This window comes from Archocentrus centrarchus, chromosome 19, assembly GCF_007364275.1.
Source record: "Archocentrus centrarchus isolate MPI-CPG fArcCen1 chromosome 19, fArcCen1, whole genome shotgun sequence".
Lineage (NCBI taxonomy): Eukaryota > Metazoa > Chordata > Actinopteri > Cichliformes > Cichlidae > Archocentrus > Archocentrus centrarchus.
Window position 1 is genome coordinate 6,872,977 of NC_044364.1, and position 27,766 is coordinate 6,900,742.

General features: G+C 41.4%; 3 protein-coding genes across 8 annotated transcripts; 1 reads left to right on the top strand and 2 right to left on the bottom strand.

Moving 5' to 3' along the window:
• Positions 1–1,122: 1,122 nt before the first annotated feature.
• Positions 1,123–6,815, bottom strand: tepsin (TEPSIN adaptor related protein complex 4 accessory protein). Its single transcript, XM_030755873.1, has 13 exons — positions 6,732–6,815; positions 6,361–6,433; positions 6,024–6,115; positions 5,782–5,875; positions 5,621–5,688; positions 5,433–5,514; positions 4,501–4,572; positions 4,232–4,420; positions 3,924–4,107; positions 3,335–3,448; positions 2,937–3,015; positions 2,714–2,848; positions 1,123–2,604 (listed from the first exon to the last, which is right to left on the bottom strand). The coding sequence occupies exons 1-13, from the start codon at positions 6,768–6,770 to the stop codon at positions 1,921–1,923; spliced, it is 1,905 nt and encodes a 634-aa protein (XP_030611733.1). The 5' UTR covers positions 6,771–6,815; the 3' UTR covers positions 1,123–1,920.
• A 193-nt stretch (positions 6,816–7,008) lies between these two features.
• On the top strand, positions 7,009–7,963 carry ndufaf8 (NADH:ubiquinone oxidoreductase complex assembly factor 8). The gene is made up of 3 exons (XM_030755213.1): positions 7,009–7,288; positions 7,743–7,853; positions 7,943–7,963. Exons 1-3 carry the CDS (start codon positions 7,208–7,210, stop codon positions 7,961–7,963), a joined length of 213 nt encoding a protein of 70 aa, XP_030611073.1. The 5' UTR covers positions 7,009–7,207.
• A 170-nt stretch (positions 7,964–8,133) lies between these two features.
• On the bottom strand, positions 8,134–26,500 carry slc38a10 (solute carrier family 38 member 10). 6 transcript variants are annotated; one of them, XM_030754485.1, is made up of 18 exons: positions 26,274–26,500; positions 25,875–26,106; positions 24,708–24,825; positions 24,235–24,280; positions 23,962–24,055; positions 23,660–23,803; positions 21,916–22,040; positions 17,412–17,514; positions 16,776–16,958; positions 16,393–16,504; positions 15,206–15,312; positions 14,965–15,115; positions 13,314–13,484; positions 12,791–13,237; positions 12,612–12,698; positions 11,081–11,101; positions 10,498–10,638; positions 8,134–10,389 (listed from the first exon to the last, which is right to left on the bottom strand). In XM_030754485.1, the coding sequence occupies exons 2-18, from the start codon at positions 25,962–25,964 to the stop codon at positions 9,104–9,106; spliced, it is 3,426 nt and encodes a 1,141-aa protein (XP_030610345.1). In that variant the 5' UTR covers positions 25,965–26,106; positions 26,274–26,500; the 3' UTR covers positions 8,134–9,103. The 6 variants fall into 6 exon arrangements, with proteins under 6 accessions (XP_030610345.1, XP_030610346.1, XP_030610344.1 ...); XM_030754486.1 differs by having other exon boundaries at positions 25,875–26,160; XM_030754484.1 differs by lacking the exon at positions 21,916–22,040 and adding an exon at positions 21,042–21,166 and having other exon boundaries at positions 25,875–26,164.
• Between the last annotated feature and the right edge of the window lie 1,266 nt (positions 26,501–27,766).

Below are 27,766 nucleotides of genomic sequence, written 5' to 3' on the forward strand. Positions count from 1 at the left end.
GGCTTGTGTTCACTGAACCAAAACACAACAGTGGTGTTCATTATAGTAGCATCAAGCAGAATTACGATTTAGGCATGTAGTTTGAACTGCATTCTGCTGCAGTAAAGAATGTAACTGAAACAATGAAGGCAAACCTTCGCTGAATCTTTCAAGATGTTTCAGATGGCTGCAGTGAGACGACGCAGAGGATTTATCAAACAGTCCATACTCAAGTTAAGCAGACAATATCTCAATAATTAACTCCTGCATAAGTTCCCTCATAGTTTTAAATCATGCACTCTACAACAAAAACTCTCATTTTAATGAGCACAGGGCAGACATAATAAATAGATTTGTAAATTAACACTCAGAACATTTACAATGACTTAATAGCTTAGTACCAAAAATAATGGAAGACAACTCTCATTTGTAGATTTGAATTCATAAGAAAAGCGACTGTAGTGCAAATTTCAAATCGAGGGGCTCCCCCCTCAGAGGTTCTGGCCATGCTGCAGAGGTGGAAGTTGTTACTTAAAAGAAATCCTGAGATAAAACAACCATCAGTATTGCCCTGCAAAGCCAAAACGCAGCAACTGCAGACTTTATTAGATTTAAACTAAGACCTAAATCAGACTTTCTGCCGTTTTATTTTACCATTTAAGCATTATGATTCCACAGAAGTGTAATTTTGGGGGGAAAACAAAACAGTAACAGCAGTAGATTATAGTAAATGGGTTTGTAAATGATGCTGTTTTGGTGCTGCTCAGAGCAGATTAGCCCAGTTTAGCACAGAACGATTAGCTCCTGCCGGTCAGACTTTGTTTGGACTTTTATTTGATTAGTATTCCTTTATTCATGCTGGCTCAGCATTCCAGATATGGAATAAGCCTACTCCTAAACCATAAACTTTTTTCAATGTAAGTCTTTATTCATTAGTTATTTTAGTCTCAGCCTATGCTTAATCCATGTCTGGGAAATATGCAGAAAATATCTTATTTTACTGTTTTTCCTTGCATTGTAGATTAAATAGATATTTGCAGGTTTTGTGCAAAATTGTTGACAAAGGGGACCTATTATGTTTTTCCACCTATACCCCCCCCCCCCCCCCCCCCCCACACACACACACACACACACACACACACACACACATACACACACACACACACACAAAAATATAAAAAATCTAAGTGTTAATAATGCAATGGTGGAAGTTTCAAATAATGAGGTCAGTATTTGATGGGCTTCAGACTGCTCTAAACACTTTTTTTCTACTCTTGTCTCTGTATGACATCAGTGAGAGCAGATATCCCCAATAAGATCATCTCAGGCACACGGCCCTGGCTGCAAGCACGCAGGAATGAAAACCAGCTTGTTTGTGACGATGAGGATGAGCTGCACCAAGGCCTGTTTAATAAATAAGTATAATCTGAACTGAAATGTCACGCAAAGCTACACTAGAGTCTAGGATTCAAAATATGGAGGTGAAAAACAGTGTAATAAGTCCCCTTTAACAATTTGGTTTTATAAAGTAAATGTTAAAATATCTCATTTTCACAATTTCTGCAGTTATTGTTTTGTGACTTTGTAAGACCTCTTATTCAAGACAACTTTAGTCATTAAATACTTTTAAAATTCACTGCAGCCATCAAAGACCAGTCTTTGATGAGACACGCCATCAATGGACTGCCATGATCTGCAGTTTAAAAAGGGCTACAGTTATGAGCCCCAAATCTCTCTCTTGGCCCAATTTGCTGCTTAAAAACAGCTTCTGAAGAGGCACACGGATAGGAAAAGAAAACTGATTTAGAATCTGCCATCTATTTACAACGGAACCGATCAGATCTTGGTTTGGAACATTAAATAGGCTTCCAAAAAGATAAACACATAATGACATCATTGGTTTAAAGTACAACAGCTCCAGCTCTAAACAGTCGGTTGCAATCAAAAGTTGAGAAAGGAGAATGCTGATACTGACTGGCTGCAATTAGATGCAGAGGAACTGCAAACTGAGGAAGCATCCTCACTGGTTTTATTGGTGACAGCTGAAGATGAGTTCACTGAAAGGTCAGAGCTATACACAGTTTGAATCTCTCTTATGCTATCATCTGTTTTGTCCTCCACCTCCCCATGCGATGGTTCTCTTTCACACAGCAGCCTCCCTTTGGTCACCAACTCCATACCATTGAACAGAGACAGTCTGCTCTGGTGGCGTGGATTGCTGTGGGGTTCGCACAAAGCAGGAGTGCTTTTGTCTCGAACAAGCTCTGGATCTTCAGCATCCAGTTTCACCTCAGCTGTCCTGACTGGTTGTACCTGATCTTCCGCTAACTCCTGCTGAAGGGGAGAAAATTCCTCCTCTTTCCTGACATTGACGAGCTCCTGTGTGGAGTGGCGCTGTGCCAGATCCTGATTAGGAAGGGGAGATGGGTGCTTTGGTGGTTGAGTGACACCTGCAGATGAGATGTCCGGCTGATGAAGGTTGAAGCTGTCATCCAAGTGTTTTGGCAGTAAATTGTTGGTAGATGTGTGAAGCTGAGTCACTGTTGCCTGATGGCTGCTGTTCATTGCATCCTGCCTGGTAGCATGTTGAGATCCGCCCATCAAAGCCTCAAATTGTCGCAAGATCTGGTAAGAGGAGACAAGCAGAGAAAATTTTTTTAAAATGCACCCTTATTTTGATTATCATTTGGTTTTGTCCTTGCAGAGTGTAGCTCTCCCGTTCTGCTTTGTTTACCTTGGTGGCTTTGTTCGCTACAGGTCCCGGAGGCCCCTCACTCAGCTGGTGAAGTCTAAGCTGTGTGGCTCCAAACATTTGTTCCAGAGAGAGAAGGTCAGAGGTCATCAAGCATGCGACAGCACACAGCGCTCGCTGCAAGAGTGGACAAATGACACTATAAATCAGAGAAAAAGCTAAATATAAAGAAATCTGATTATTGGTGAAGTCTTTTCATGGTTACCATCTTAACGGTGTAGGAGGGATCCTGAAGTTTGCATGAGAGCAACTCCACCACAACCTCACAGTTAAGAATGGAGCACCTGACAGAATTAAAAAAAAAAAAAAAAAAGATTGAAATCATGTCAGAAATCCCAACAATTTACTGCATCACAATAACCAAAACAACCTGTAACAAACTACTTAAAGTAGAATAGTTCCATAAATTAAAATTTACACAAAAGAATGAGCACAATTAAATAGAAAATAAAGGAAAGTGACGTAAAAGAAAAGGTCAATTAATGTAAGATGGAATAGAATCAGAAGCTCGATAAAAATTAAATAAAAAGAAAAAATTAAACAGCTTGTTAAAAAACAACAGCCCAAGCTGCTGTGTTCTCAGTGGGATTTTAGTGCACTGACTCTTTGATGAAGTGTTGACTCTCCTCTCTGGAGAGGAAAACTTTAGAGCCTACAGTCAGTTTATTGATGAGTGCCATCTCCTGACCACAATCCCCCAACTGCAAGGCCTCCACCCTGGAAATTACAAAGTATTAGAGGGAAGTAACAAACATGAATCAAGCATGGGCTATCTATGCTTATAATGCTCAAGAACATGATATATTGGATGGGAAAACTGATAGTGCTGGCAAAAAGTTTATTCTCAAGTAAATTAGGTAACCAGTAAATGATAAATTATACAAACTGCACACAGGACATTCAGAGAATATGCTGTTAGGTCCTAAATGTGACTGCACTGGAATAAAAACTGCTGGTTTTACAATCTTAATCTCTCTTCTTCAAACCTTTTCAATTCTCTTTAGTTTCCATTTCTCATACGCATCACACAACAGGAGATTGTCTGCACTCTCGCTTCTGGAAATGCTCCATTACAGATTTGTACAGGCGCAGGGTAAAGTCTGTTTATCGTCCAGTCCAAGTCTCTGCTACTCTGCTAACGTCGATAAAAGAACAGGGCTGCATGCGACAAAGGTTCAACTTTGACACTGACCGATCTGATAGGTCCGCGCTGCTCTCTCTGCTGGCCCCTGACTGGCTCCCTGTGCCAGCTGACTTGCTGCCCACCGAGGCCCTGCTGTTGGCAGCGATGTCCTGAGAGGAGTTGTGAGAGGAGCTGTTGCCACTGTCCGTCTCTTCCCAGCCGCCTCCAACCTGCCCCGGGCACCACTTAGTCACTGTTGAGGTGAAGACACATGAGGAAAAACGTATTTTTATAAACACCTGGTTGCTACAAAGGTTTTAGTTTTTTCCCCCACTCCTGCATCAACAAAATGTAACTGCACTGGCTTCCTTTCTGACCTTTCGGTCTACAAGCAGGCAGGTTATAGGCACACGCTGGCACAGCCACCTCTATGGGTACAGAAGGCGCAACTACTGCCCGGTAATGGTTATCATGGAGACGGATGCCCTGGTGCTCAGTAGGAGGAAGGACAGCACTGGCCACCACCTCAGCAGCTTTCTGGATCTTATCCAGAAGTGAGTCACTCCCTGGCAAAAACCACAGGTACAGAAATTTACACATAGAATAAGTTTGATGTGTGCATACTGTGAACCTGTGCTTCACTCACCTGTCCCCTGCTTTCTTGGACTGTATCCAAAACCCTGCATTCCTGACCTGTGGGATGTTGCTGATCCCATACCTAAACAAAACAAAACAGATGACTCATTGTACACACAGCGCCACTGAATGACTGACGCTTGCATCCCTTCTCCAGTGGCCCAGTCTCTTCTATTACTTGTTTATTACATGGTAACTGAAGTAACATCTAGTAAAATGGTGATGTACACATTTTTGCATACTGGATGCAGTATATATATATATGGATTCTTTTAATCAGCAAAATTCTACCTTCTAATTTTAGGTTGTGAACTGGCCTGGGACAACAGAGGAAGAGTATTTTATTGTGCTAATTAAAACCAACCATCAGGTGGGATAGGCTCCAGCCCCCCCGCGACCCTGAACAGGATAAGCGGAAGAGGATGGATGGATAATTAAAACCAAATTAAAGGATTAATGAAATGGAAATGATGGCAAAACTCAAGAGTCTTATCCCCTTAATGTCATTCTCTTGGATTTTAGTCTGTAATATTGATATATAATATTATAAATATATCATATATATAAATATAATATTATAGGTGCTACACAATCCCAGCACACTGGCACTGGTTTCTTGAACATGACCGTGAGTTCACTGTATTCAAATGGCCTCCACAGTCACCAGATCTCAATCCAATAGAGCACCTTTGCAATGTGGTGAAACAGGAGATTTGCATCATGGATGTTCAGCCGACATATGTGCAGCAACCGTTTGATGCTATCAGGTCAATATGGACCAAAATCTCTGAGAAATGTTTTCAGCACCTTGTTGAATCTACGTCACAAAGGATTAAGGCAGTTGTATCTAATAAATTGGCCAGTGAACGTACATGACAGTGTCATCTAATGATGAGTGCCGTTTATGGTCATAATCAATAGGTTGTTTATGTTATCACTTACCCATTGTTGGGGGGGCTAGGTTAAATGAAGAGATACTGTTTTTGGAGGTAATGACATCTGTGAAAAGTAAGCGGGCCACTTCCTGTAAATGTAGGAACAGCAAAGAAAACAGCACTCATTTAAACTACTTTCCATTTATGTGCAATTAACTATATTGAGATGATAATAAATTACAACCCGTGTCGTACCTGTGCTGTGCTCCTCACTTTCTCATAAAGTGCCGTGCCATGGATGGGATCAGGAGGGCCACTGTAAACTTATTGAATAAAAATGACCCAAAGTAAATATTCAGGTAAGTTAGCAGTGGCAAAATAATGAGAGTTGAAAGCACAAGTTTTGAAAGTCTAACCGGATGCTTGCTGGATAAAGGTGGAGTTCCTTCTGAGTTCTGTGAGGAAATGGTTCGACCCATGACCACAGAGGTGGACAAAGATCTTCAGCACCTGAAACACCAGAAGCAAGAAGAGAACCCAGACTAACTCATAAACTGAAATGAGAACAGCAATGTGTGTTTTTTCTTTTTTTGTTCGTTTTTTTTTTTTTTTTTGGCATTTTACAGGTTCGTTAAAGAGACAAAAGTAATGCTCTCACCTTCAGTTTGACATGACAGGACTCTACCTGCAGCCTTTCCAGGAGGTATTCCAACAAACACTGACCACAACCTGAAGACTCATGGGAGATTTCTACAGTGGGATTATAATTAAGGATATAACACTTCATCATATAGTAATTACTCTGTATGCCTGAGATTCCCATGGTTAGAGCAATAGATCTGGGTTCAGCAGGTAAAAACTTCTATTGCAGCCATGTTCAATGTATTTATCTATCAGTGAGTATATAAAACCATAGCCATAGCCTACTTATATAGCTATAAAACGCTACAGAGTCTAGCGCGGGTAGGATCTTTGCAGATGCAGCCAAAGGATACTTCCAATCTCCTGGAAAATGTAGCCGGGACAGGGGTTTTCATCATCTGCCGTAGCCTTCATCAGGGTGGGCACCTTCAATAAGGTAGATGAAATTGTGGTTTGACACTTTAGTTGACTGCAAACTGAGGCTTAAACCAGTGCGCAACATTAAGCTTTAACGAAACAACGTGACATGTCCGGTGAAACACAGAAAGTAAAAAGCCAAATATGTTGTTTAAGGTTGTTAGCTAGCAGGCTAAAAGAAAGCTATGATTTCGCAAAACCTAACTGAGTTAAAGAAATACGTCACCGCTACGTGATATTTAACATGCTCTTTTCAGCTGCTCGTTGTTCTTTTTTTAAAAAATTAACGACTGTGGACATTACTTACTTTCTGAAGAAAGGCTAATCGCTCCATAAATGTTGCCATGATTTAGCAGTCCCAGCTGTGGGTTACTCATCTTCCCTCGGGGTGTACGACGGGAAGGCGGGGCTTGAGGTGACTGCTAGCCAATAATAAAACACCAAGCAGAAATCCTTGATTCTTATTGGTATTCTGCTTAACCCAAGGGTTAAAAGATAACGAATCACCATTGCAAAAGCCATTGCAAAACCGGTTGATTGACAGGGAAATGAACGAATCGCAATTTCAAGATTTTTATGGGTGTCAACGGTGGTAAATATGGCGCTGCCCAGAGTTGTCATCATCGCGTCGTCTGTTAGTTGATATGTAAATATAATTTTAATGCGTTTGCGTTGTCGTTGATTTTAAGAAACTGCGAAACAGCGCTGGCTCAGAAATAGTATTTATTTTCTATGGTTGACTTAAAAAATTAACGAGAGATTAAAAACCGCGTGAGCAGCGCCATGTCTGGGTCATCTGTCTGGAGTCGCAGCAGAGAGAAAATGAGACTTTTCCCTGAACTTTTTGCACAATGTGCGGACGAGGTAAGTACAGGATGAATGGATGTTGCTGTTTATTAGAAAGACAGGATGATGCTTTAACTGGGTTTAGATTCTTCCCATCACAGGCGATCATACCTGACTGCTTCTGCACTCAAAACCAGCCGGCATGTCCACAGCAGCTGCCAGGAAGGGACGTCCAAAATATTTCTCTGTTTATGTTTTAGACTATATTCACGTGGTGGCATGCAGTTAAAAATGTAGGCTACAAAAAGGCATGCCAGTTATTTTTTTCCAAATCAGATGTATATTTATTATTATTAGATCAATATATTTAGGTAGATTGAGGTATTTATTGGACCATGGATTATGGTGGATTTAGGTGAGTTTTACTGGGAGTAAAATTGATTTACATTCACAAGCCTTGTGTAGGGGATTAAAATGTTTTCCCCAATGACAGGAGTTTAAAAAAAAAAGTCTTATTGTGTGTGTTATTCAGGCAGCACTGTATGGAAAGTGTGTAGCAGCTACCACGACAGGCAGGCAGGAGCTGAAGAAGGATCTGTGCGCCAAAGAGTTTGAAGCACTGAAGGTCTGCTTTACAAATGCAGTAAGTGACAAAGTCAGCAACTGTCATATAGAAAGCAGCTCTGTTTAATGGTAATCATTAACCTTTTTTTGTTGTTGTTGTTATTACAGGCCAAAAAAAGAGCCAAATGAATGGAAAACATCCTGGCTTATCTGGACCAAACTCAAGAAAAAGTTGATTGACTTTTGATGTCTGGCACATAGCATTACTCATGTTGTTGTGGTTGAGATAAGCCATTTAGTATTGCTACACTCTTTAGCATGCAAGACTGTTATATTAAAAAATAAATAAATAAAACCCAGATTTTATCTGTTTTGATAGTTAAGCTTTATTAATTCTCACCAGCAAAATGTACAGAAATACCATGCACATAGAAAAATAGTCACAAAAATAGACTCTTTTATAAAGCAAAGGTCCATTGTGCAAGCCAATGACTATTTAGAGAAGGTAGATACGTACAAAACAATACAAAAGACCAGATTTCCTTCCATTTGTCTTCATAACAATCTTAGTGTATCATCAAATAGGATAATTTAGTGGAAGAAAAAGATCACAAATTGAGGAAAAACTGCACATTTAGTCTGAATAAAACATTGTATGCTGCAGTATACTGAGTGGAAGGCACTAATAAATCAACCTGGAAGGAATAATAAAAGATGGAATATTAGAAACTACAGTTATGGATCCAGATGGTCTGGTTCAAGCTGCTCCGTTGTCCACAGTTTATCAAAAAGTAAGGCTACTCTATATCTCAAATCTCCAGAGTGCGGTTAAATACATCACTTTGAAAGCACAATGCAAAAACAGTTATCGAGGGGCCAGAAGCCACATTTGTGGTAAACGTAGGTTCTAAAAGAAAACATATGGATCACAATTAAAAGCATTTACAACATTTACATAGACAAGCACAAACATTTCCTATCGAGGCAGCACACTTCACAAGCTGGTGAATGAAACCGGAATTCAAGTGACTCAAATGCCAAAACTCTCCACAGAAAGGTATTTGCATAGATGTATTTACACTTTAAACAATGACCTCTTCAAAATTCCCTCTGGAGAAAAAAATAAGTTAATATTTACATACACTTTTGCTCGTTCATAAAGACTTTGGATTATTCGAAGATTACACAGCATCAAGAAAAACAAAAGGTTCCAGTTCATAACAATTCTGAAGGCAAAAAGAGAATGTAAGGCAGCAATATGATGGTCCACAGTATTTGGAGGTTCTGCAGGTCTACAGTGTGTGCTTGACTGCTAAATAAGTGTGTGTGTTATTTAACTTCATCATCCTCTAAGGCCTGTTTAATCTGCCGTGTGTGTACCCTTGCCCCGGCCAGTAGCTGCCCCTCCAGGGCTGCATGCAGGTCTGACCCCCCCAGCTCCAGCAGGGGCTCCAACCCTAGAACCCCCCTGGACACCTCAGTGTCCACCAGGGGCCCTCTAGCTTCTCTGAGTGACCTACGCCTCCGCTTCAGATCTGTCTCTCCCTGGTTCCTGGCCTTCTCGTGGGAGCCCTGAGGGTGAGCCTCGGCATCTGTCTCACCTTCTCTGGGGTCTGCCTGAGCAGCAGCATTTTCTTTGAGGTCTCGTCCTCCTTTCTTCAAAGCCTCACCATCCTCTCTCTCACCCCCCTGTGCAGCTTTTTCAGCATTTCGAGCTTCTACGGCTTGCTGCAGCTGAAGCAGCCTCTCCCGAGCCTCCGCCGCTTCCTTCTCTTTCTTTGCTATAAGAAGTATTTCATTGTCTACTTTTTGTATGTCCTGCTCGAATCCCTCTTTTGCAGCTTTCTCCTGTTCAAGTTTCTCTTTTAATGCTTTTTCTTTCTCCAGCTCTCTGATCAGCTTCTCTTTTATTTCCCTTTCCAGTCGTTCTTTTTCCACCTTTTCTCGAACTTCTTTCTCTATCTTCTCCTTCTCCAGCTCTTGTTGTTTGGCCAACATTTCCTGTCTCTCCTTTTCTATCTTTTCTTGCTCTATTCTTTCCTTCTCCAGCTCCTGTACTTTGGCCAGCTTTTCTTTTCTCTCCATTTCTAGCCGTTCTTTTTCTAATCTTGTCTGAACTTCTTTCTCCATCCTTTCTCTCTCTGCTCTTTCCTTCTCCAACTCCTGTTCTCTGGCTAGCTTTTCCTCTGTTTCCCTCTCCAGTCCTTTTTTTTCCTGTGTTGCTTGATCTTTACCGAGTTTGTCAACAGCCTCTTCATCTGCTAGTTGGGCCACCTGATCATTCTGAGCTACAGGTTCAGGTTTTTTCTTTCCCAATGGCACTCCCCTCGCCCCAAGCTCACTTTCCTTATGAGATTCTCCTGCAGGTGCAACATTGGCATCCTCCTTGTAAGCTGCTGGAAAAGCTACTTTTGCAGGGTTGACTTCAGCACCTTTATCTCCTGCCTGAGCTTGATTCTGGGCCAAAGCAAGAGCCTCATTTCCTCCATTCTGTGGAGCTCCAGCTCCCTCCTTGGGCTGCTCCTGTCCAGGCTCCTTGGGCTTTGCGTCTCCAGCTTCCATTACCTCTGCATGTCCTTGGACGCCTTTCTCTGCATCATCTTCAGCAGCGGCTCCTTAAAGTTACAAAAATATCACATTTAAATTCAATTTAAGTTGAGTGCTACCACCTATCATAACTGTACAACTTGTTGTGACTGCAAAAACTATGGTTATATATGCACCAGCAGGTTGTTTCTGGTGGATTTCCTTGTGTTGTTCCTCTATGACAGCCAGCAGTTTTTCCTGTTGGTCAAGAAGCCTTTTCTGTTGTTCTTGTTGCTCCTTAATGACCTGCAGAAGCACCGCGTGGTCCAGCTGACCCTCTACATGGAAACAAAACATTCAAAGACATTCAATTAAAATAAGTAACAGCCTGCTCAGAGATCAGTGCTTTAGTTAGGAAGTTTAATTTAAAAAAAAAAAAAGAAAGAAAGTAAGACCAGTCTCTGGGTGTGAGGGCGGCAGAAAAGGAAACAATAATCCACGACTTATGGATTCAGTTAACATACTTGTCTAGATTGTAGCCTTAAATGCAAACTTGAACAGGGAGTTACAGGGAGATGGGGACACACACAGACTATGTTAAGGGGCAACGTGAGTGGGTGGTTTAGTTTACTAGTTATATATACATACATATACACATATGCACGGACTGTATATGCAAGTATTAATATAAAAAAAGATGAGCCATTGTGTGAGTGTTTGAAAATTTGAGTAATTAACAAATTGAGATAAACTGAAGAAGAGGCAAGAGGGGATTCATACCTGCAACCAGCTTTTTTATCACTGCGATAGGGGTCCGGCAGAGACAGAAAGAAAAGATGGAGAGAAAATGAAGAGAGGGCAAAAGTAAACAACAGAATAAGAAAGTCAACAAAAGACCAGTGAGAGTATCAAGCCAAGTCGAGAAGTGAAAGAAAAACATCTTTCTTGTTTTACATCGTCAAGTAGGGAATAATAGACAAGAGCGGATCGTCAAGCTAAAACAAGCAAAGTGAGACGAAGGAAAGGCAGGAAGTGGGCTACATAGGAGACCACAGTAAATAGAGTCTTTTATATGAGTGTAAATTAGCCAATTAGAGGAATACTCGACCCAGTAATCAAAGAAGTTAAATTAAGTATTGTCATTTATTTATTTGTTCAACCTGTCCTGTAACCTGACTTAATAGTTAGATTTCCAATATTTCAATTTTCCATTTCAAGACTAAAGTCTGCATATAATTTAAAGTCTCATAATTTTACAAGTTTGATTTTATTTAATGTTCAATAACACATTTTTTCACATACTGACATTCCTGCAGCAGATCGTTTTGCTCTGAAACACCATTTTACCTCCAGCCTCTTTAAATCCCGCCCCTGGAAAGTTCAGTCTGCTCTGATTGGTCAGTTGGTAACACAAAAGCAACACAGCATTGGTTACATACAGCAAGTACAGCTTTCTAACCATTTTACATCTAAGTATAACAATATCAGCACACCTGGTGTCTTTAACTTACAAGCATGGTGATTTTGCCAGAAGATATTTGATATCTGTAAGTTAGAACATTAACAGTAAATGTACTGTGATTGTGGGGACTATGTGGCAATAAAAGTAATTCACTGGGTCTTCATCTTCTTTGACGCAGGGAATGCATGAAGACTTGTATTCAGTCGTGCAGGAAACAACAGAACATCTCGTGTGCTTTGCTCATAACGGAAACATTTTAAAGTTAAGAGTTAGCGGAAGTGGCTCTAGTCAGACAATTAGGCTGCATCTGGATTCCATTGAGGAAGCTGCTCAATCCTTGTTTAGGAAGCTCTGCTAGGGAGTTATTATGCCAGTGTTACACAGTGATATAGATAAGAAAAGCCTGGACCACAAACAAGGCATTTTAGGTAGTTTGCAGTTGTTTCCCATGTAAGTTTTTAAACTATTAAGATAAACTAAAAGCTAACGCATTATAAAATATAGGAAATCCCTAAAAATCATAATCTGGCACTAAAAAGCAAATTGTAAGGCTTTCTGTACAGTCTGCACAAATGTGAGGCCATTTTTCCAACAAACTAGAGCATTTCATGGTTTACAACTGCCATTCACAAAAAAGCTGCAGCTACATTTTACTTTTGAGGTTACTTTTACCATCTCGACCTCTTTGGCGTGATTAGCTTGGTGTAAATACATAAACTGTATGTACTGTACATTAAATCTAGCTGCCAAAAAAAAGGAAAAAAAATCACCAATAGCCTCTATTTCAGATTACATAGCTAAGTAAATGTATTAAATTTGAACTTAATTGAACATGTCTGCTTCACTTACCATCCATCTTTTCATCAGCGGTATCTTTGCTTTCTGCAGCTTGAGCCTCTTCTGCAGCAGGCTGATGTTCTCCTTCAGCAGCTGGAGCTAAAAGATCATTAAATATCACAAGCACGCTCTTAGAACTGTTTTTCCATCCTTCTGCCTTAAACTACAGTTAACGAGCTTCAAATACTCACCCTTGTCTGCAGCACCTGGAGCTTTGCCCACTTTATTGACTTGGGCTGCCGCAGCCTGATTGGCCACTACATCTGCATTCCCTGCGAAGGGCTCTTTAGCAGCAGTGTGCCTCTCCGCCTCCTTTAATGGGGCAACATCCTGCTTTTTGTCTGCTTCTCCAGCAGGCTTATCAATCACCTCATTGGGCAAGAACTCCCCTCCACCCAGGTCCACTTCCTTTGCAGGTTTTTCAGCAGCCATGTCATCTTTGTTATCTGCCTTCAAAGCATTCCCTAAATCTTGCTCATTGTCTCTTATGGGTTTTTCTTCAACACCTTCTGCAGGAGGAGCAGGTTGTTTGTTGTCATCCTTGAGCTCTGCGTTGTTCTTTCTTGTATCGACCATGACCTTGTCATGAGGGACAGGTGGTTCATGACGATGGGCCTCTACCTCTGGCACTGCAACACCTTGATAAATTGAAAACACTGATTCTTAACTGTTCAACATCCAGTTACCGTTCCAATTTTGGTTCAGTTTCCTTACCAGCATCAGGACGATCCAACTGCACCTCTTCCTCCTTCTTCTCCTCGGGTAGTTCAACCGGTCCTTTAATCTGAGGGGGCTCAGCTGGGTCCCTATTCACAGGCTGTATCACCTCCACAGGTAGATGGTCAGGCTTTTCCATTTCTCCTGGGTTCTTGTTTGGGGGTTTGTCTGCATGTATGTGCAGAAAACATAACATTTTATTACTGCTGCTGCTGGATACCGCTTCACTGTGGTCACGTAATGTAATGTCAGATATAATCTCAGGATATTCCCAAGATGCCAACTGTGTTCCCTGGCTAATCAGGTGCTCTTAAGACTTTTAATTTCTTGGTGCTGTAATTCTCATACAAAATACACTCTGGAAATTTTGAGACACATTACTGCAAATAACTGAGGAGACCATAACTTTGCCAACCTCATTTAATTTCAGCATTTGCTCTTACCTGGGAAAAGCAGAATAACTTTATTGTACTGCATTGTATTTATTACTATCCCTGAATTTTACTCTTTATTTTCTTGTCCAGTGGTGTTTATTACACACATTAACTGTTGGTGTTAAAATTAATTTACACCCAGGAATATCTCAAATGGACTATGCTTACTACCACAGTCAGCTGCAACTGGTTTCGAGTGTGTATAGCCACTAGGGGGCAGCAAATACTGAAAATGGCAAGACTGGCACCAGTGGTGTGTAGAACTAATGAGGGTGACAGGAGAGAGGAATTAAAACTGAAAGTGGTAGAAAGGAAACACGTTTTTAGTTTGGCCCTTGTGAGTTTAGTACGAAGCAGAGCTGCAAGGGGAAAAAAAAAATAAAAAAATCAGCAAATGAGAAAGTTTCTGGATGGCAATGAACAGAGGAACTACAGTGTAAGAAGAGACCATGAGAGTTGAGGATGATTAACTGTCAGGACTCCCTCCATGCTCTTCTTCTTTCACCCTAAAACTGGAAACATCAGCTCAGAAGGTTTCCTCTGGGTCCCGGGTTCTCTCCAACCCCCCCAACCCCCTTCCCTTTTATACAGCCAGCGCTTGCAGGCATTTTATAGCTGCTATGTGAGATATGTGGGGAGAAAGGGGGGGTGTAGACAATGTATTTTGGGGGGGGAAGAGGTTGGGGAGGGGACGAGAAATGAACAGAGGTAGAGGGGTGGAGAGAAATTGCTGGAGTTTGAAGGGCATCAATCTCGCTTCATCAATGTCAAGCACTCAACGCTGCATTCAGATATTATCAAGAGGTTATCTCCTCACCCTGCCTGTCTGTCTATCAGTCACTGTCTCTCTCCATCTTTTCTTCTTCGACAGATAAAAGAAGCCCTTTCTTCTGCTGTGGCTTTGTGCTTTTGTTTTAGTCTCACTGGCCCTTTGCTACTGGTTCACATTCTCTTTACAATGTGCCTTTAAGGTGCTGCAGCAGCCCATGACTTTAAAAATAAGACAAGAAACAAACATGTCTCTTGCACCGCTGGTGCCTTTTCCAGGAAATAATTACATGCAGCTCTGCTGTCCAATCTCAGACGCTACAGACAACCTCGGCTCTGGCCCGTTGAGGTAAATGTTTCCATGGCTCATTAGTAAACCACTTTCATTTACAGTCCATGTAGTGCCTAAGTGATTGCCAGCCATTAGAGAAAGTCACGATCTTTACCATGCAGTTCAGGGACATCTGGTAGTTGCTGGCTGTTCTTGCCAGGTGCTGGAGGAGGAGGTTGGATCCTTGGACCAGGGCTACTGGCCGTAATTGAGAGCGTGGTAAAGGTGCTGATCAGCAAAATGCCCAGACCAACAAAAAGCACCAGCTACAGGGCAGAAAGTGGAGAACAAATAGTCAGACAAAAAAGTTTCACCAAATAAATACATTAGAAAAGTGCAGATTCAAACTTTCTAACCTGAGCAATGATGCCATTCTTTTGGATCTTTCTGTAGATGAGAGCAGGACATATGAAGCAGATAAGGCTGCCCATGGTGGCTCCAGTCAGACCCAGAATAGTTTCCACTAAAGACAGAAAATCCAGTTTAAAAATTCTATAGAGCACGAATTCCCAATCAGAGGTGCTTGCATAATATTAATGGATACGAAACACCTAAAATAATGGATAAATGATGAGGAGACCAAGGCTGTGCCTCTCCAGATGTTACAATACAACAAAAACTTCATTAAACCAACATAAACGCTGCTAAGTAAATAAACATGGCACCAACTTTACCAGAGCTGAACAGTTTCTGTCTCTTGAAGTGCATTGGTTCTGTTTCTTTGTGCCAAAAAAGGAGAAACAGAACAAAAAAGAAGCCCTCACCAGATTCTCAGATCTAGGCTCCTTACTGCAAACTGCATTCATACCTGCCCCTCACAGACCTCATCCATGGCACACTGCTGCTGGCAGCAGCAAGCCCTGGCCACACCCATGCCTCTAAGGACCAGCCTGCTGGGCGTCGGGCCCGGAAACCCATCGTTCATCTAGAGGACGGGCACCATATTGTTTTCCTCAGATTTACTGCCTACTCCCCCCCCCAGGGTCCTTACCTCCCGTCTCCTCAGTCTATTAGCCTGATTAAATACACAAAGAGCCAATCCGACCGGCCCTGTGTGTGTCTCCGTGTTCACCCAATCAAAACTTTAACAAACAGCTACCATATAAAAGAGCTAAAACATAAAATAATGCTAACCTTTACATCTATGCAATTTTGGAGCCCTTTGTGAGAGGGACAGGGACTTAAAGAAGCCGACAGAGAGCCAATAATGGTGTGCACTGGACGTTTGTTTGTGTGTGAGCGTGTGAGAAAGAGTCTGGGAGAATAATAGCCCTATCTTCCTGTCTGCCCATCTAAAAGGAGATAAAAGTTAGGGTCCTGATTTAAGGACTGTGTTAGAGTGTGACAGTCACTGACTCGTAAAGTCACATTCACACACATCGTAAAGCTCCCCAGCTACGCCCACATAAAGGAACACATGCACCTTAAAGACCTCCAGCGAGCGGCACACATACAGACACACACACACACACACACACACATCATTTTAGTCTATGAAATCCATGATCAGTTTTTCACACACACACACACACAGAGGATATACCGTTGGGGATGAGAATGCCCCCCAGCATGGTGCCAAACACAATGCAGAGGGTGATCATCTTGAAGCGCAGAGGAGGCATGTAACCCCCAGCGGCAAATGTCCCATCCTTCTGCTGTGACACAGAAACAGTAAGAGAGATGTGAGAGGAAAAAAAAGATACATGCAACATTTTTTTAAATACAAAAAAACTGCACTAAAGACAAAGTAAGAGTTCCTCTTTTACAGGTAAATTTCCAAATCCAAATACTCATCCTTCTACTATTAACACAAGTCTGTAGAGACAGAAATTAAGCAAAAAAAATAATTTTTTTTAATGTGGAGAACATGCAAACTAACTTCAGACCATAAGGACAAAGGAAGTGTCTGAGTAATTCTGAACTCACTTGCTGCTCAAAAAGCATAGTGTTGATAGCCTGGCGACAGGGCAGGATCATCATGGGAAATCCAACAGCTACAGACATCATAAAACCAACACGGATCATCCCCGTCACCAGGTTGGATGGAAAGTTCATCAGCACGTTTCCCGCAATGTTCTCCGTAAAGCTGACGTAGCCAAAGAAACCCACCTGGAGAGGGAACCAAACACAGCATCGGGAGAAAATCAGAAATAAGGACAAAATAATGTGGGAGAAGTATGTTTTTTTAAAGTGTGTGCACATGCATAAAATATTTGCTGTTTCTGACAGCAATATCATGCTGTCAGAATATAATATAATGCTGGGCTCAGACTCTGTGTGACCTGTGACCTCAGTAAAGACTTTTGCTGATGAGTTTACAATCTCAATCTTTAGTTTAAATTCTTACTGAATAAAACAGGATTTGCATTTTATAATTTATGGTAAGATTTAAGTAAGAAAGAAGAATAAAGATTGACCAATGAGTACGCAGTCTCCCTGTGTCAGAGCCAAGCCTCTCTTGTCGCATCTGGTTTTCAAACGGCAAGAGAGTGATGCTCATGTGTGTGTGTGTGTGTGTGTGTGTGTGTTCTTGTGAGAGAGCGAAAGAGCGGTTCCACTCACAGTTATGTAGAAGATGGTGACCAAGTTGAGGGATGAGGTGAAAATGGTGCTCATGCGTTTAACTGACGGCTCATCGAGGCTGTCGTAGGTTGGTAGCACTTGCCTGAAAGAGAAAGTCCAGCCAAAAAAAAAAAAAACCCTGTATACTGCATGACACAACACTGTTGTTGCATGAGTTTGTATACTGTCTGAATTATCAGACATACAAATTCTACAGTGCAACAGTTCTAGCAGGGAGCTTGAGGGACGTAGTCCCACAGATGTTTCATTTGATCCCCCCCTCCAAAACAGCTGGCAGTATGACAGTCTTCACAGCCACTTACTTCAAATTTGGAAACTGCTTCTTTTAATAAGCAGCCATATGGGGGTCCATTTGTGCTGCTCAGTAATCAAATGATGCATCACCTCCCTTCATGTCCTTGTCAATATCCCGCTCACACTACTGATTTCTTCTTCTTTGTTTAGTCCATTAAAAACATAAGAATGCAATGCCATTATCCATAAACACTTCAAATTAATATTTCAATCTTCTACTTAGCTGTAATCCAATTACTTGTAAAGTCATTCAATTCAATCAATCAGACAACGGCACTGTTGAAAAAAAAGTTTTTCAACGTTTGGAATCTTTTCATATTGTGAATATGAATTTTCATTCATATTAATACCAATTCAAGTTAAGCTGTATTTTTCCTGGTAGTCATTTCTCACAATGGCAGTAGATGAAAGTAATGTAATGGTAGTGGCGGCGATGTATGCACAAGTATTCGCCAAGATACCCGTGTGTGTGTGTGTGTGTGTGTGTGTGTGTGTGTGTGTGTGTGTGTGTGTGTGTGTGTGTGTGTGTGTGTGTGTGCGCGTGTGACACAGTATGGGTGACAGTAGTGAAGGCTGGCTGAGGTTGAAGTGTCGACCTCCTTTCATCATTTCCTGTTCTGCGCTATAAGGACAGTGTGGGAGTGTTGGGGGGGCATCGGCACATTAACCTGTGAATTTACATGCTTTATATATAACAGCGAGTAGCTGACAGGTTTTAGAGCATTATAAACTTTCCTGGCAGAGTCTTTTTATTCTCTCCCTCCCCTTCTCTCATATATGTGAGAGGCGAGAGAGAGTAACTATAACTTCCTCTGGCCTTTGTTCTCCGTTTGCCTGACTCTCTCGTCACACACTCTGGTTTTATTAGCTAGCATTGTCCCACAATGCTATTCCTTGATGCTTGTTTAATCTGCAAACCACTTAATGTTATAGCCAAGGTTAAATAAAACGTTATACTGCAAGTGCGGTGCAAAAGCATCTAATGGTTACTCAACGGTCCCGATTCAGAGGCTAGTCGTTAAGCAGAAATCTGAAATATGTGGGAAATAAGTGACTGTGGGACAGTGAGCTTGCGTGTGGAGGACAATGTCCTTAAGTTGGACCGGAAAACATACCAACAGTAGCATCACAGAAAGATGTTTCAGCCATACACGTTTTTCTTATGTCCCTCTATTACGAGCTAACTGCTCCTCGCTATTCAACACTCAGCCAAAAAACAACAGGGCCAGCTCCCATCCCATCATAATAGTGATGTTAAGTAATGTTTTAACTGAAAGTAAACACATTTCATGAATGTAATAAAAATCCAATGTGCTGAGAGCTGTTTAATCAGCCTGTGAATACATCAGCGTGTCTGTGAGATGGCGGCAGTCCAATGTGTTGATTAGTGGTTTGGCTTAAGCTGCCTGCCGCCTAACGGAGCGCTCGCCTCGCTCAGCCTAACCACAGGCCAAGAAATCGCCCTGCCAAATATCACTCAGCACTACTAGTGGGACAACGCAGGAAACGCACATAAACACATACAAGAACATACTTTCTTCTTGTTGGATCACATGCACACCTCACTTGCTAATGATCACGCCTGTCTGCCATACCATAATGTTATGTTAGCTTTGTGTGATTACATTAATTAAAGTCTTGTTTCAGTCCCAAGGCTACAGTCACCCACTTCTATCACTTACCTCACCCTTTCTCACACAAACAAAACCACGAAGTGCCACCACCCAAACATCTGGCCCCCGATGACCTCACCATAACACCCTACAGCCCTCTCCAGCACCAAGGATTAACTTGCTCCACCAGCATCCTGTCAGACATGAAATGTCTAACAGGATGCTGGTGCACTGAGCTGAACCACCTGTTCAGCTCACCAGACACCCAGAGCACTGAAGCATAGAGGACAGGACAAAAGAGGGAGTGACAAAGCATGCAGATGAATGAAGATGGAGACAGCAAAAGAATAAAGTTGTGCAGAGAAGCTGTGATCAGTGAAAATAAACAAGCGGGATTTTAGCATTCATTGTGGAGATGGTTAATGGAATGCAAAGACTGTGTTGGAAACCCTCTTAATATTTACTGTCAGTAAATAATACAGTACAGCATTTAATGTCTCATTCCACATATGAGAGCCCAACCGATATAGCGCTCAACTGCCAACAGTGTGTATTTGTAGTTCGATACGCACACTTACGAGAACTTTTGTTGGAAACTGTGCCATCACACAGTTTGTCCAGCAGAGCTGCTCTGACTTAACAGAGCGCACAATTTCCAGCACATGTAGCTGTATAGCATCACAGCTGGGTAGGCAGCGGCGTCTTCACACTAATTTCTCCAAAAAAAAAAAAAAAAACGAATGCCAGACAGTTGAAACCTTTCCCCTTTTCATAAATATTAGGGCAGATTTTTTTTTCAACATGATTATCAAGGCCAAAAAAAAAAAAAAAGAAAAAAGAATCACAACTGAATTTTTTTTTGGCATCAACAGAAGAAAAAAAAAAAAATCACTCAAAATCATCTGTAAGCATTTTCAATCTTAACCACTTATCCAATTCAAGGTCATGGGGGGGTCTCAAGCCTACCCTGGCTGTCATTTGCAGAGAGGTGGGGCACTTTATTTAGAGTAGATTTGAATTAGAGCACCAAACTGCTGTGACTCGATCATTTTTAACACAATATGAATTTTCCTTTTTATGTACAGTATATCACGATTATCATCAATGCCCAGATATTTGGACACCTCTGGTGTATATGTATATAGATATCAGCCAGTGTATAGGCAGGTTCAAAAATCCAATATGCATTGCACCCAGAAAGTATCCAGTACTTTGCAGCTTTTTCAAATCCATATCATTCATTCACTTGATGACTGAATTAGGAAAAAAAATAAAAATAAAAAAAAAACATGAGACAAAAGCAGTTAAGTGTCAGTTAAATCTACTGAGAGCAGACCAAATGGCGGAGCAGAAATGGATGAGCAGCAACATAAGCAGTCTCTTAAACAAGCGATGCCTTATCAACCGTCTCCACCTCTAATCTGTGTTTCTCTTTACCCCAAATCCTCCACCGTGTCTTTCAAAGAATGCTGTAAGTATTCATGCACTAATTGTGACATTTTCTCTATATGCAGTGATTATAGAGATTCAGTTCTCCGCGTGGAAGTGCGGAAAAGCGTTTTGGGAGTTACCCTGCGCGCATTTATGAGACTAATATCAGATGTTCACTACAAGTCAGTGAGCCTCCAACTTAAGAATTCTTTGTAGTCGTGCTTGACATTACTTTCATCATGTGATCCTGCACGGGTGGAGGAGTACTTACGACTGACAGGCGAAGGCCATCCCACAGATGGGGAGACAGCGAAACACACCCTCCCAGCGCACCACATTGATGTGGCCAAGCCACCAGCCGCTGAGCAGCCCATGTTTGAACGAGGACAGCACCATCTGAGGGGAAGGAGGCGGGGGGAGGGGGAGTTACAGCCCAAACCAAATGGAGAAAAGTTGGGGGAAAGAGTTATGAAAAGAAGAGGGGAACAATACCCTTGCTGATGGCTCACAGACAGATAATGAAAGTAATAAATGGGGAGAGAAAAACCAGAGAAAATGAACTGGAGCCAACAAAGAGACATGACAGGAAATCCCATACTGAACAAAAACCTGCTGTAGTGGAAAAATTTGAGTAATGAAGATGATACGAAATGAATAAAAGCGAAATCATAAATTTGACAAAAAATAAGAGGCATATGAAAGGGGTATGTAGACAAACACTACTTCATAGGTTTTCATCAGCATGTATTCTGTCTTGCTCCTTCTAGCACCTGGTAAGATCCCAACAGAAAACCTGCCACCCACACACAGGACCGAAGGTGGAGGGCAGCAAAAATGAACCTGTCACTTCACTATGTTCTCTGCCTTATTACTACTGCCACCAAAGACACACACGCACACACACAGTCACAGAGCTCAAATGGCTCAGACCAAACCACAATCAAAGGTGAGAATGGGAATGGCTGAGAAGAGGAGGAAGAAGGCTCAGGTAGGTCGGAGGAGGGTGTAAGGAGTGTCATGTTGCAGGGGAAAACAGCGGGCTTCCTTCACTCACCCCCTCTCCGTCCCCACCGCCTTACAGTGGTGGTTTTTTTTTTGGTTTTTTTTTAAGGGGTGGAGGTGGGTGGATTCCATGGTTTACTTACGGGTGACAGCAGAAGGTTGTGGCGATAATAGGCAGGCACTGAATGACCCCCTTGAAGCGCCACAGGTGAACTCGCTCCACCCAGGAGCCCGAGATTATGCCGTAGCGCAGAGACGACAACACTATCTACAGCACCAGAAGCAGAAAAAGTAGTGGGTGGGGGTGGGGGGGTAGCAAATAAAGGGTGCAGAAAAATGAAGAGAGTGGAGTGAAGGAGAGTGATGGTGGGCAGAGAGATGAGAGAGAGAAGAAAAGAAAGAAGTAAAGTCGTATAATGGAGAGAAAGGTAAGATGGGGACAGTTAATGGTAAGATGAAAAAGGGGGGAGGAAGCAGGTACATCTCTGTTAGATGGTTAGGGGTCTGGGCCGGGCCAGGCCTGGATCTAAAGCCAGACACACGCCACACCACTATTCCATGTTATCGACATGCCACAGAACTAGAAGTCACAGTACCCAGAAATAATGTAAACAGCAAGTCTGTGGAAGCGGTACGACAGGTCAGTAGAAACAGAGACACACACACACACACACGCCAACTGTGTGTGCATATTTAAAGAGTAAATGAGCTGAATCACATGAGGCAGAAAACTGCTGCTGGATTGTCTCTACATCCAAACTTTTCACCTCTAACCGCACTTCAGTCGAAATGCATCAGTTGTGAGGGGGCTGTGTGTAAATGCACTCCTGCTGTTCTGCTAGAAAGTGCTGCATTAGTGGCACACTGCTGCACTGCTGTGTCCTCTTTTAAGAAACTGTCAGACACTGTGAGGTTAGCAGCTAGAAATGTGCTCTGTGCTGGACTGACGTTTATTTTGACTGGACTGCTCAAATGCTGCAAGTGCGGTTCTCTTCTTCTGCGTGAGCTGTGGCCAGACGTGAAGCTTGATTTAAACATTTCACGTGATATCATCAAAGACGGGGGTGCCTACAGAGTAAAAATGGCAACTTACGTAATTTCACAAACTTCAATATTATATTCTGATTTCTTAAAAGGAGCTATTTCCCAGTTGTTAGTACAGTAGCCAGCTGTTGTAGCGGTGTTGTCGATCAATGCTGACAAGCTGGTGCAAAAAAGTATTCACAAATATGAAGAAAAGACTACAAAACGCTTTGTTTTTGTCTAAATGCATTTAACATTCTGTACAAACAGCCAGAAAATTAAGTCTGACATATGTGAAATTTATTTGACATATTTGGGAGTTTTTGTTTTACAGTTTAGCTTCTGATTTATTGGAGCTGACCGTTTATTCTCCATTTACTTTGCACTTACACTACTTTTAATGTCTCTAGTGGCCATTTCCAAGAAAGGCCTTCCCAGGGGAGAGCCTTTTTTTTCTTTTCCAGTCTATAAAGAGCAGTGCAGCAACTGTTCTCTGTCTCAAATGATTTAATGTGGACAATATTGTGTTGTATAAGGACGACACAGCTCTGTACAACAGCGCACATAAGAAAGAATTAACCCAGAAGGCAACAAAATGACCATTTGGCCAAATAATGTTTTAAAAATCAAATAAGCAACTTATGTGTACTTTGTATGTACAGCTTGGCTATTGTTAACCTACATTTTACCTAGTGTGTTACAATAATAGACAGACAATTAAAAAAATTAATTTGAATCTTTTTTAGTGATAATTCAGGTTCAATCATTTTCCTTGTCAAGCTTTGTAACCAAAAAAAGTATTTCTGCTACAGCCTATTCACATGCACTGTGTGGAGTTTAGGTGTGTGTGTGTGTCGGGCTCACCGTGAACATAAAGAAGGTGTAGAACATCAAAGCTATAGCTGAGAAGGACTGCAGAGAGGCCATCATGTTCCTCTGCAGACTCAGAGGGAGTACGATGAACAGCGACACAGCGATGAGCAACAGCACGCGGAAACCGCCCGTCACCTATACAGAAAAGAGTAACATAACGATAAAAATCGCTTAGATGTTTTTGATCGACTCCATTCTGATTAACACGTTTATTCCAAGCGTTGGTTACAAAAGCCTAAAATGAAGAGAAGGTACAAGAGACCAGGTGAACACACAAAATAATGAGCTCCAACCTGTAAACCCAACAGCTGAGCGAAGAAATTTGAGCCCAAATCAGCAATGACGACATAGAAGGCAATACAGGTCCCCAACATCAACCCGATCATACTGCAGGGACACACAAAAAGACACTTATGAAAATGTGTGCTTTATTTCTTTTAAACTGACATCTCTTTGTTGTGTACACCATCTACAATCAACTTGTAAAGTGTTCCAATATTCTAGCAACTATATTACTAACAACAGAAACAAAATCTGATCAGTTGTGAATAAATATGGACACTTGCCTCATCTCCACCAATGCTTTTCCTGGTTTCCCATAAGAATGGAAGGCTGCAAAGAAGGGGAGCGACGTCAGCGTGAACAACATGCAGAAAAACAGAGGGCAGTGCCCTAAAAATAGTCTAAGATTAAACAAGCTTAGACGTCCTCATTCATCATTTGTATCACACACCAAGAAGCTTAAATATTATCATTGTGAGTAGAGGTGTGTTTGCTCTTCTGTTCATGACATTTCTGTACTTGATCACATCACAAGCAAAGGTCTATTTGCTCATAATTGTTATCAGAGTCGGTGACAAGTACCAACTTCTTCCACTACTTTTAATAGATATCAGTTATTGCTTAAAATGGACATCATTCCCTGTAAAATATCAGGCTTTTCCCTGGTCACATACTGGACAATGACATCACCATTTCACCGAATAATAGGGCAAATTAATATTAATTAATATTTCTCTTTACTGCTACTTCAGCTCACCGAGTCCAGCATAGGTCCTTCGTTTGGTGCTGTTGGCTGTGTGGACCAGAAACATGCAGGATTTGTGGGTCATCCACGAACAGAAGAACAGCAGGAGAGTTCCCAGCACTATCCCACACTGTGAGAAAACAGATGGAAAGTTAACAGGCTTGCATCCTCAAGTGATTTCAAACTGGATCGTTTTTAAACTATAACAACAGTTATTCTTTCAAATTACAACAACAATCCAGGGGATGAAAAGCTTTTGCCAACTGTAAAATGTGCATAAATACAGTCAGCTTTTAAGGTTTGGTAATCAGTTCAGCTCTTCAAATAAAATCATGTAATTAAAGCACTGACTGAGATGTGTGAAGACATTACACATCCACAGGAAATATAGAAATTCTGGACAATAACGTTAATCTGATCCATCCCAACTGTCACAGGCCAAGAGGCAGGCCACCCATCTATGGTGGGGGTAACACACAATGCCTTTGGACTTATAGGAGGAAACCGGAGTACCAGGAGAAAATTCACGCAGGTGCAAATTCCACACAAAAGACTCCAGGACCTTGAAACCAGGACCTTCTTGCTGTGAGGCGACATTTCCAACCACTGCACCACTGTGCTGCCCACAGGCCGAAACACTTCACATGAAAAATGGTTCCTAACTTCATATTGTGATGGCAGTGACACAAATTCATCTCCCTATGAAAATTGCCACAGCAAAGGGACAAATACTGTAGTTCTTATTCAACCACATAATATTCAGACCTTGCTTTTTTATTTTACTCTTTTGGGTTAGTAAAAAAGTTAAACAAACCAACAATGAATAACACATTAAAATGAAATTTCCTTTGACAAACCACAAAATGAATGTAGTACGTATTAATGCACCAATAACAGCAGATCTGGTTCACAGCAGCCACTTTGTTGTGAAAGGTGTGTAAGCACAGGTATTACTAATTACATTAATAAAGGTCTTGTTCACTTTAGGCGGTTAGTAACACCTGTTTACGCTGTAAAAGAGGATTATGAGCCAAGTTGACAAAAGGAGGAGAGAGAGGGGGACGCTTCCTCCGCTCCTGCATACATTTAATATAACAGAGTGGAGTTTTTCGGAAAGCCTCTGTCGTGGCACCTGCTCACATCCCCTCCAGGTAAGCGTCGCAGCTGCAGGAGACCCACCTGTTTGAAGCAGAAGGGCATGGTGAGCACACTGACTCCGACGATGCTGTTCACCACATTCATGATGAGGCCCGAGTTAGACGCCGTCATCTTTCCTCCTGAGTGACTCTTCCTCCCTCGGCAAGAAAACGGCAGGCGACGCGGAGACAGCAGCACGCGGCAGGCGGACGCAGGAGAAGGAGTGCGACGCCTGACGGGACCAAACTCATCCGCCGATTACTGACGTGGCGCTCTGAGAGGAAACACAGAGACAGCCGAGCTCAACGTGTGGCACACTCCCAGCTGTCTTCCTGTCAAACATTACACCAAAGACACGTGCATAGCGTCGAGTTAAATGTTTACACTGCGAAAGGATAAAAGTTTTAAGCCACGAGCCGACCCGTGTAACCATTAGCTCACCTTTTTCTTCCTCTTCTGCTCCTCGCCCTCCGCCTCGCTGTCCTGTTTATGTTATCATTGGTAATTTCGTGACATTAAAGGTAGTTTGTCGTCTTCATATATGTAAAAGCTGCGGGTTAATAATAATATTATTAAAAGGAAGTACAAAACGATGACAACAAGCCAGCTCTGGCTGTTTTTCTGAACGCGTATCCAGGAAGTACCGATTATAGCCGAGGAGTGACAGAAGACCATTCAGCCTGTTGTTTCAGTACTGTGGAAATGCTTGGGCGCCCACTAGTGGTCACCTCCTTATTGTTTCTTTAATACCTTGTCCAAATTTATGTATTTATTTATTTATTTAAACTTTGATCCGCGCTTAAAGCTGCTGCCGTGCCCAATCACAACACAGGGGAGGTGGGCAGCTAAAGAGACTACACTGATTTTATGCGCAGACTAGCAGATTTTTTAATTATCCTTGCTCACTTCACTACATTTTCAAAGGGGGATTGTTGGGCTTGTTAGACTTTTTATCTAAACAGCTGGCGTTTTTCAGACAATATTTTACCAGACGATATTTTACCAGATGTACAGACAAGAAGTTTATAAATTATAATGGCAGTTATTTCTTTTACATACTTATCCAGTGGTTTAATTTAACCGCTCAACGGTTATCCAGTTATTAAGGGGTTATAATAACATTATTTCTCAAAAGTAAAGATTACAGAAAGAATACCTTTAAACAATGAAATACAGCTTTTAATTTATTTGTTTATTCTAACTAAGAAGAGATTAATCATCTCATGACCCAGATTTGTGCTGTGCCCTTTTGGGTCATGAGATGATTAATCTCCTCTTATATATTTATATTTATGTATATTTATATTTATATATATATATATATATATATATATATATATATATATATATATATATATATATATATATATATATATATATATATATATATATATATATATATATATATATATATATATATATATATATATATATATATATATATATATATAATATATGTGTGTGTGTGTGTATGTATGTATGAGGTGAATGCATTGGTGTCAGTCTGATTAAATATACAATATCATATCAGCCATATGAAACATTTTTCCAGAGCACTTCTAATAATGCTTTTGTTTCTTTTCCCCAGAGTATTTTTACATTGTTGTATTTGTACTTTTACTTAACTAAAGAACTTTAATAGTTCTTCCACCCCTGATGAGCTCTGTAACCATAACAATACCAACAACAGACATGCTTGAATCCTGTTTTTCCAGAGCCCTCAGATATTCCTGTCAGGAAAAGGAAACAAGCAACAAAAGACTAAAAGAGAATAGACCAAACTCAGATGACGTCGTAGAAAGTATTCAGCCTTGCACCTGAAATGTTGCTGGCAGTAGGGCGGTTTATTTCCGTTAGCTTTAGTGCCTGCCTGGTGCCCTCTCTGATAGATGACTATTGTATTGTTTGACCAGGAAAGAGAAGAAGGAGCCCCA